The 10,094-nt window shown below is 46.3% G+C and overlaps 1 protein-coding gene across 1 annotated transcript; it reads right to left on the reverse strand.

Annotated features, from left to right (window-relative positions):
* Positions 1 to 5,272: 5,272 nt before the first annotated feature.
* On the reverse strand, positions 5,273 to 9,956 carry nol12 (nucleolar protein 12). Its single transcript, XM_015945282.3, has 6 exons — positions 9,767 to 9,956; positions 9,314 to 9,419; positions 8,140 to 8,188; positions 7,921 to 8,066; positions 7,745 to 7,842; positions 5,273 to 5,730 (listed from the first exon to the last, which is right to left on the reverse strand). The coding sequence occupies exons 1-6, from the start codon at positions 9,874 to 9,876 to the stop codon at positions 5,541 to 5,543; spliced, it is 699 nt and encodes a 232-aa protein (XP_015800768.3). The 5' UTR covers positions 9,877 to 9,956; the 3' UTR covers positions 5,273 to 5,540.
* Between the last annotated feature and the right edge of the window lie 138 nt (positions 9,957 to 10,094).

The following is a 10,094-nucleotide window of genomic DNA, read 5'->3' on the forward strand; positions in this document are numbered from 1 at the left end:
ATTGCCTTTTCGAGAAGGAGAGTAGCTGCTGATGCTTTGGTTCCTGCTGCTTAGGGAGCTACCAGTTTTTATATTAGTAGATGTGCGTTGGTCAGAAGCATCATAGGTTTTCCTTAGACTTGAGGCACTGTAGCTGTCATGGCTTCTGACAGAGCTGTTAACTTTAGACTTGTGAAGCAAAGATTGAGAAGGTGCTTCATAGTTTCTCCTGGAAGGTGAAGAGTTGCGTGTTTTATGCCCATAACCATTTACTGAACCACTACTAAGGTCTCTACTCCTAAGCTGATGCTGTTTGAGGGTCTCATGGCCCCTTCTTCCTGGAGAGGACGAACAGCTGCCCCAATCTCGACTGCTACCAACAGTGTTTGATTCAGTTTTGCGAAGTATGGATGGTCTCTGTCTATCATTGCCTTGTCTAGACAGAGGCATGGTGGGTTCTTCAACTTGTCCATATTCTTGATCATTCAGTCCATTTCTACACAACTGGTTACGCAACTCAGTCTGACCTTCAATACTATATCCTTCTCTAATTGGAGAACCACAGCGTCCATGGTGGCTATGTTCATTTAGAGACATGGCTGATTCAGATTTACGAAGGAGGTTTCTGCTAAAATTCCTACTTGGTAGTGAAGAAAAGTGACTGTCACGCATACGTTCAGAGGTTCTTCTAGATGGAGAGGAAGCCCGACTGCTGCCTCCGTGGCCTTGAGATAAACTAGTGATGCCTTCAGTATTACGAGGAATTTGAAATGAAGAATTATGATCCCTCCTTGGAGGAGATGAGCTTCTAACATCAGAACCCCGTCCACTTGAAGAACTGTTAACTTCGTTTTTCCGCAAAGCACTTCTAAAATCAGAAACTGTGTTGGACTGGGATTTGACTGAACTTGCAAGTGATTTGAAGTTTCTTGGCAGAGTTCCTGACTCAAAACCTTGACCCTGTTTGTTTTGCAAGGGGCTTATTGGCCTTGTCCCCTGAGATCGTCCTGCACCGTCAAAGCTTTGCCCACCGAGAAGGCTACTGGACTCACTCCGTCTCATTAGTAGGTTTCCACGTGATGGGGAAGAGGAGCGAGATGGCAGAGCTGAGCTTTGCCTCGAGGACTCATATCGTCCGGACTGTTGATAAATTTGAGATGATGGATTTCCTCGACTTAAACCCTTACGGCCACCTGAGGCCAGTGACTCTGCTATTTTAAAGGGAGTGGGACTGGGAGATCGTGGTCCAACTTGGGCCTCAACTTCAACTGCAACATCGTAAGGGTCAGGGGGAGGGATTTCTATAAGTAGATCGTCGTTGTAAACCTCTGGTATGAGCCTGTCAGAGGCCACACCAAGATTAGGGTTTCTGAAGGGGATGATGTCTTTAGGCTCAACGTTTCTGTTACTGAAGATGGGATGGCCTCTTTCAAAATGTCGAAAAGGAGAAGGTGGGGTTTTTTCAGTTAGTGAACGAGCACCCGCCGCCCTTCCCAGGGAGTAGTAGCCACTTTCGCGCTTGTCTCTGTCTTCTTTTAACCCTGGAAGAAGAACAATATTTAAAAAGGAAGACCTTTAAGGGATCGTAAAGAAGAAGAAGTAAAGAAGGATGAACACATCAACGTTCAGGTTTCCCGACACAAACAAACTGATATTGTATTACTGATAATTGCTTTTTGACACCTCAGCTGGTGACTTCAAATAGTATTGCCAAGAAAAGGACACCTCTCTCTGTAACTGGATATAGTTTGGTCAAGTGCAGTAAGTCACTGGTTTAACGAGGACCGAGTTAACTCCTGCACAGGATATCTTGTACATTATGTTTGAAAAAGACATCGTCCAGCCACTACTTGTTTTCGAAAGTTTATTTCAAGTCTGTTATATTTTCACGGTTAAGAAATTCCACAGCATATCTCCAAGGTCTGTTTGAATGTACCTGACCGCCCGGTGAAGCTACCGCTGCTCCGAGAATCTTCCATCCAGGTCAGCGAGTTGGGTCGATGAGGTGGAGGGTCGAGCCTTGTCATGCTGGGTTTGGCAGGATGGCGGCGAATTGGCAAATATTCCTCCTCTCCACTAACAGAGGTGTTGAACCCGTCGCTTTGTTCACGACAGCTATGAGGAAGAGGAGACAGAAGAATGACCAGAGTGAAGATGACACAGTGAGAGTAGTAGTGTAGAGAGCCAAAGAGAGAAGAAGTGGCTATGCAACGCTAAAAGCTTTAGCCTTTACCTGTCTGTGCTGTAGTCGTCGTCGCCGTCACAAATGTAGAGCTCACAGTCGGGGCTCAGGATGCAAAAAGAGCTCTCAACGTGACCTCCGTTGACATCACAGTAGCTACTCACCACAGAGAAACCATCAGACTCTTCCTGATTGGGTGACAGTGGGAAGACAGAGGCCAATCACAACGCTGCAGGAAAGCCCATCTCTCTCCAAGTTACCAGGATGTCACTATTGAGAGAAGCTATGCCCCCAAGCAAAGGTCAAACAACCAATGTGATGGAATGGGCAGGCCAGCTTTTCAGCCTTAGTGACCATGGCCGCCTCTGCCCGACTCCATCCTCTAGAGTTGGACGGGTAGCATTCGTCCACTCACATTCTCATTCTGCCGTTCGATTAGGGTTACACCTCTGTAACGCGACCTGCCTTGTGGCTTTCCTTCATTATTATTTCATCACTACATTTTTTGTCTTTCGTCAAACCTTTTTCTCAAACTACGCATTTAAAAAAGATCCCAAACCATTTGCGTTTGTCCGAAGGAGGCATCGGTTGGAATTCTAGCTCTGGAAGACCTCCTGCTCACCTGAATGTTTAGAAACATTAAACACGAGTAATAAAACAGCAGTTATGTTACAAAAGTAGAACGACCAGTAGTCTTTGCTGTATTCATTGTTTTATTTCTTCAAATTGTGTCCTTCTCTAAAGAGACAGGTAATTCCTAGGAAGGCGGTAAGTGATCCAGCTTCATTCATTTATAATAGGAAGCACTACTGCTGCCTTGCTTCGTGCTGTTACCTCACACCTTCTCTTAATTCACCCAAAAGCAGCAAACTCATCAACAATCCCACTACCTGGGCTTTAAACTCGCTTTAATCCTGTCACGTGACGCTCAAGTAAACACTTTGGGGTCACATAAAAGCCATCCTAAATAGATTAGTTAGAAACTCTGAGAACAAATATAAGCAGTCCAACATTATTTCATTTAATCTGGCGTCACCCCTCATCCTGCTGGTTTACTGCTTTCACCTCTGACCGGTACTGGTCTCACCTGCCAGACTTTACTCTAATCCAGCTTATCCCGTCAGTCAGTCCTCGTGGGTTCTCACACGGTCACTCTAATCCTGGTTACCTAAACTCGTCTCGATTTTCTTACCTTGCTGGCACCGGCGTTGCGGTCTTCTGCCTGGGATGGGATTGGCGTTAACAGAACTCCTCTACCTGATCCAAACCCACTTCCAGTCCCTGCGTCAGTCCCAGTTTTAGCTCCGCTTTCTGGCTCAGGTAGAGATTTCTGTGGAGGGACCGTGTCGCTTTCCTCGCCTGAGCTGGTGTGCAGGTGCCTCTGGCGGAGGCAGTCATGGCAGCGGGAGGGGTCAAAGATATTGGGCTGGAACTTGGGACAGACGGGCTCATCGGTGCAGAGGGACATGATGAACCCAGCTCCACTGGGATGTCTGACACCATGGGAGCAAAGCACCAAAACAAAATCGTGAAGATACAAGAAAAATGAAGGATTTGATCAAACTTTCAATGATAAAACATTTCCATGAGTGTGTTCCTAAACAACTTTACACATGCAATGATGTGATGGAGCAAAACTGCAACTTCTAGATGAGTGTGCAGGCGAGAGCTCATGTTTCATGCAGAGATCTACAAAAACACAGCCTGTAAGAGTAAAAAGTGTGGTTTAAAAATAAACAAAGGTAGAAAACACAAGTTACCGGACAAGGGGGGCTCCAGGAGGGATGATGAGCTGCTCTCAGACCCCCATCAGACTCACGCCGCCTCCTCCTCCTGCTCTCTGGCAACAGATGCATTGATCTAATTGGCTGCTGTCAGAGCCACTGAAACTGAAGTGTCTATGACAGCCATGGTGGCTCTTGGTTAACAAAACCCAGAACCAGCATGGAGCCGATTATTGGGCGCTTGTATTAAATATGAGCTTTAGAAAGCGAAGCGAAACGCTCTGGCTGCCGACAGCTGGCACACGCCGGCTCAGGTTGGCGTAAATAAGTAAAGGCGGCTGCTCTGAGGGGAGTTGAAGAAGAAAAGATCTTTTCTATAGCGCCTCTCAAGATAAAAATCACGAGGCTCTTCACAAAAACAAAAAATGTAAAAATATAAAAAAAGAAAGCTGCGCTGTGGCGCAGTGGTTAGAGCTGTTGCCTTGCAGCAAGAAGGTCCTGGGTTCGATTCCCGGCCTGGGATCTTTCTGCATGGAGTTTGCATGTTCTCCCTGTGCATGCGTGGGTTCTCTCTGGGCGCTCCGGCTTCCTCCCACAGTCCAAAAACATGACTGTTAGGTTAACTGGTCTGTCTAAACTGTCCTTAAGTGTGTGTGTGTGATTGTTTGTCCTGTGTGTCTCTGTGTTGCCCTGCCATGGACTGGCTCTCTGTCCAGGGTGTACCCCGCCTGATTGCCCATATAGGCACCAGCCCCCCAGTGACTCTACGTGGACAAGCGGGTTCAGAAAATGGATGAATGGATATAAAAAAGAATTTAGAAAATATTTTAAAATATATTAAAAATGAGCAAAAATAGACAATTGGGATTAAAAAATGTAAAGAAAGCGAGAGAGTGAATAGGAAAGGATCCTGAGGAAGGTGGAACAGGTAGAGAGAGCAGAACAAGGAGAGGGTGATGTTTAAAGGAGACCACTGAGTCCACTGATCTCAGGCTCAGGGGGAGAGAGTTCCAGAGTCTGGGGGCCACAGCAGCAAATGATCTGTCACCTTTGGTCTTTAGCCTGGTGCTGCACAACCAGTAGGCTTTGGTCACTGGACCTCAGGGACCTGCTGGGGGTGTAGGGACTACAAAGATCACCAATGTAAGATGGTGCTTGTCCATGTATGTAAATAAGTAAAGGCGGCTGCTTATAGGGGAGTTTACATGCGTGACAGCCACCGGCTGCACAGGTTGACCCAGCACGCACACACACACACGCGCACACACAGGTAATGCTGAGCTGTAAGGAAACAGAGCTAAAGGGTTTGTTTCCTGATGGGTAGAGGATGTGGACGGCAACAATAGAATGAGAACAAAATTCCAAACAGAAAAACCTCCATCAGAAGTCGTTATTGAACATTTCCTTTTAATCAAAATCTAAATATAAACAGGGATGTTTGTGTAATATTTACAACAAAAACTACTGGAAAACGTCTCCCAAATGTGGTCGTAATAATTGAAACAACTGATTGAAAAACAACAAAAAGGCCCAAAAAAAGATGAAAACATGATTTTACAGACTTGTCAGCATTTAGACTTCCTGCTCAAACACGGGAGCTAAAATGGACACAGAGTCTCTCCGTGAGTCAAACTCGACATCAGATTTGTGCGTTCTCAGTCCTGATGCGGCATCTTCCTCCCCGTCTGCCGGCGTCTCTGACACTTGCCGGTCCTCCCTCTTCGGTGTTTACTCTCTGGTCCCGCTGCCTGCCTGTCTGTCGGACGGCCTCGTTTGCCTTCCTGCTTCCCTTTCCTTTTCCGTTTGCTGGTGAAGGTGCTGAGCGCTGCCGTGAGGGAGCGGATCCTGCAGCAGAGCGGAAATAATACAGCCAGACTGAGAGCGGGCAGGTAGACGGATTGAAAAACAACACTTGAACGTGACCCTGGTGCTGGTTCAGAGCTAGTAAAGGGACCATTTTGAAGCATTCCTATGTGAAGGGTTAAATAATTGCATTCTTTACTTGTTGCAAATAGCTTCCTGAGCAGCCTCTGTTTGGAGAAATGGAGTTTTGTGGATTTGGAGAAGGCTTATGACCGTGTCCCCAGGGGCACCCTGTGGGGGACGCTCCAGGAGTATGGGGTGGGTGGCTTTCTGTTAAGGGCCATTCAGTCCCTTTACCAGAGGAGCGTGAGTTTGGTCCGCATAGCCGTTAGCAAGTCGGACCTGTTCCCAGTGAGGGTTGGACTCCGCCAGGGCTGCCCTTTGTCACCGGTTCTGTTCATTACCTTTATGGACAGAATTTCTAGACGCAGCCGTGGTGTGGAGTGTGTCGAGTTTGGTGGCAGGAGAATCTCGTCTCTGCTTTTTGCGGATGATGTGGTCCTCCTAGCTTCGTCCAGCTCTGACCTTCAGCTCTTGCTGGGTAGGTTCGCGGCCGAGTGTGAAGCGGCTGGGATGAGGATCAGCACCTCCAAATCTGAGACCATGGTTCTCAACCGGAAAAGGGTGGCTTGCCAACTCCGGGTCGGGGGAGAGTTCCTACCTCAAGTGGAGGAGTTTAAGTATCTCGGGGTCTTGTTCACGAGTGAGGGTAGGAGGGATCGGGAGATCGACAGGCGGATCGGTTCTGCGTCTGCAGTGATGCGGACGCTGAGCCGATCTGTCGTGGTGAAGAGGGAGCTGAGCCAGAAAGCCAGGCTCTCGATTTACCGGTCGATCTACGTCCCAATCCTCCCCTATGGTCATGAGCTTTGGGTAATGACCGAAAGAACGAGATCGCGGATACAAGCGGCCAAAATGAGTTTCCTCCGTAGGGTGGCCGGGCTCAGCCTTAGAGATAGGGTGAGGAGCTCGGACGTTCGGGAGGGACTCGGAGTAGAACCGCTGCTCCTCCGGATCGAAAAGAGTCAGTTGAGGTGGTTTGGGCATCTGGTCAGGATGCCTCCTGGACGCCTCCCTGGGGAGGTGTTTCGGGCATGTCCTGCCGGCAGGAGGCCCCCGGGTCGACCCAGGACACGTTGGAGAGGTTACATCTCCAATCTGGTCCGGGAACGCCTTGCGGTCCTGCCGGAGGAGCTGGTGGAGGTGGCCGGGGAGAGGACGGTCTGGAGCTCCCTAGTTGGGATGCTGCCCCCGCGACCCGGACCCGGACAAGCGGAGGAAGACGACGACGATGAGTTTACAGCCTTTAGGACTGATGTGCTAACAGCTAGTCTGAATGTAGCCAATATCAAAGTGTTGCTGCTGTCTTAAAACAGCTCCAGGCTTCAATATCTCAAGAGTTTCATATGATTTTAATCTTTAAACGTCTTAAATGCAGCGAGTATATTTTATCTGTGAGCATCAATATCACCAGAAGGCTAAATGTAGAACTTCTGTTGCATTCAAGGGTCGTCTGGCAGGAATGTATTCATATTTAAGCCAAAATAAAAGTGTAACGCTAAACTGGCGGAAGTGTAAAGGTTTATGAAGCAGTGCTCGGATAAAACATGAAAATTTTAAGATTTCAGCTGTTTTAAGACAGAAAGAACACAATTTGTTCTAACTAGCCTTTAGCTCATCAACCCTAAAGGGTGTAACCTCCATGTCTCCTAAGTGAGGTCAATCAGGAAACTATGAAAGGTAAGATGGAAACAGAAACTCTCCTTAAAGCAGCTGAAATATTAATTTTAGAACCAAAATAGATGAACTCAGATTAGACGTTCCCATTCCGAGCCCCAGACTCCATTTTGTTTGGCTTCCTTTTACAGAATGCCACATATTCTGACGTGTCAAGTGTCCATCGGCGGGGAAAAGGGTTTTCATAGGGCTCCTTGTTATCTATCAAATGTTTTTCCAAAACGAGTAGAAGTAACCGAAGCTCCTGTGTGAAGCTTACTTTTTGTTGACGATGGGATCTCGGGCTTTTTTCGGCATCGTGTGGGTTTGTTCTTCCTCTTCTTCCTCCATGCCGCCATCCTCGCTCTGCTCGTCGGCCTTGAAGTCAGACACAAGTCGCGATAAACCTCAGGGCCGCCATTCACAAACACCTTTTAGGCAGATCCAAATTCTTACACAGTTTGCTACAGGTCCGAGCAGGTGTGTCCCCGAGAGGTCAAGGTCACTTATGGTTGTCACGGTAACAGTGTGGTTTGGGTGATCGTACTGGATAGATTCAGTTTTACTGATTACTGCATTCTCCAGGTCATCTTCAGCTTCCTCTGTGGGATAGAAACTCAGATGTAAAGAAAAATAAAATAAAAAATTAACAGTTTGGTGATTTCCTGAACTCACCAAGAGCTTCTCTCCTCTCCTTCAGCATCTTCACGTACTCTTTATGTCGCTGAAAACACACCAGGAGATTTGGGACTCACTCTGGAGGTCAGCCATGACACATTAAAGGGACTTTACGGAGTTTTGAATTTTTATGCTCGCGATTGCCCCCTCGGGCCAAAAGCGTAACGGCAGCTTCAATAGTAGGCTCGTGCACGAGGCGCGCATGCTGTACGTGCACACTCCTTAACGAAAATAACAGCTGAGACAGTCCCTTGTGTGTGTGTGTGGGGGGGAGGACAGGAGAACGTGCAGCTAATAAATTAAATAATTTGGTTCTGTACCTTTCTCTTCAGCACAGCCGACAAAGGTTTAAGATGGGTCAGTCCTCCTGCATGCTCAGATCATTCCCTTCCCTTGCTTGAAAAATTGTTCCACAATTAAAGTTGAACCCACATCTCTTTTATCTGTGAATTCAATGCCGTTCGGCGAGTCTCAAATAAAAATTTGGGCATTTTACTGTAAAAAAAAATATACCATTAATGTAAAAAATAAACGATGTTCACACCCAGAATCGAACACCCCGGGTCTTCTGCACGAGAGTCCGACATCTTACTAGGTGAGCTATAGCACCAGTGACGTCTTCTGTATCTGTAACATTTATATCCTTGATGACAGCTGAAACAACGTTCAAAGAATTGTTCGGAGCGAAAATGGCTATTTTATTGCTAATTTGCAGGAAATATCTAGAAGAAAGTTCTACAGAAAGTTGCTAAGGGTCCTCAGAAATGTAGCTAGCTTTGTCACTAGGCGTTAGGAACAGCGACAAAGTGGCACTGCCTCTCTCTCTGCTGCTAAGTGTCTGAATTGTGTGCACTGAAACTCAATTTCATTTCTCTGTATGTCCTGCACATGTGGTAGAAATAACAATAAAAACGACTTTGACTAAAGCTACGGATAGCAAATGCTACGGGCGATGCCTGAGCGTGAACGCGCATGAAGCAGCCTGCTCGACCCGAGCATCTCTCTTTTTCTATGATTTTACAGAAAAACAGGCAATCACAGTAAAACTGCCAGGGCTCATTCTACAGGACCAGGGCATTGCAGGAGAATGTATGAAGAGGACATTTATTATTTCTATACATGTTTTGGCTGTCAAACTTCCATAATGCCCCTTTAAAGCCATGACACTCACCTCCTCTCTCACTCTGCTTTGCTCTTCCTTGATTTTTCTTTTGATTTCCTCCACTGCTGCTTTCCTTCTTTCCACCTTCCGCTTATGGAAGCCAGTGAGATATTCCCTGACAGGAGATGGGAGGAGATATTAAACCATCGCTTGTTTATGTCTCTGAGGCATTTAAACAAACACACGTAATAATTATAGACATCTCCCATCAGTATTTATTGTATAGCTTCAGTTTTAATAAACGAAAACTCACATTATCGTTGCTAAAACGATGCTAGCCTTCCAGTATGTACATTTGAGACATTAGCTGTAAATATCTTAAACTTGTTGCCTTACATTAATAACAGTAAACAAATAAATATGTCAACATTTCTCCAAAACAACAATCGTTCCAATATCATGCTAGGCTAATGCTAAATCGCTAACAGCTTCAAAATGGTGAAGACGTTGCGATCGGCTTACTGTCGGTCATCTTCGTTAAAGTTTATGACGCATTTGTTTTCTCTCTTCTTGAATCCCGGCTTAAACTTCTTCCTTTGGGATTCATTTTTGTTATTTTTATCGTTTTTCATGTTGTACACGTGAATCCAGAGTTAACAGCGTCCGTCATTTAATGTTGTCCGACAAGGAATACGTGTCTGAAGAAAGGTTCCGCTCAACCGGGACAGAAACGCCTTATTTAAAGAGCAAGTCACCCCCTAATCAACACCCCCCACCCACCCCCCGATAATCTATATAAACGTGTGTCTAAACGTGTTGTAGACATGTACAGTCAATAATTTGGCACTTT

This window comes from Nothobranchius furzeri, chromosome 12 (assembly GCF_043380555.1).
Source record: "Nothobranchius furzeri strain GRZ-AD chromosome 12, NfurGRZ-RIMD1, whole genome shotgun sequence".
In the NCBI taxonomy this organism is placed as follows: domain Eukaryota; kingdom Metazoa; phylum Chordata; class Actinopteri; order Cyprinodontiformes; family Nothobranchiidae; genus Nothobranchius; species Nothobranchius furzeri.

Coding starts and splice junctions, on each gene's coding strand:
- nol12 (XM_015945282.3), bottom strand. CDS start 9,876: ATGAAAAACGATAAAAATAACAAAAATGAATCCCAAAGGAAGAAGTTT. Junction 9,420..9,766: donor TTTAACGAAGATGACCGACA/GTAAGCCGATCG, acceptor ATCTCCTGTCAG/GGAATATCTCACTGGCTTCC. Junction 5,731..7,744: donor GATCCCATCGTCAACAAAAA/GTAAGCTTCACA, acceptor GCTCTGCTGCAG/GATCCGCTCCCTCACGGCAG.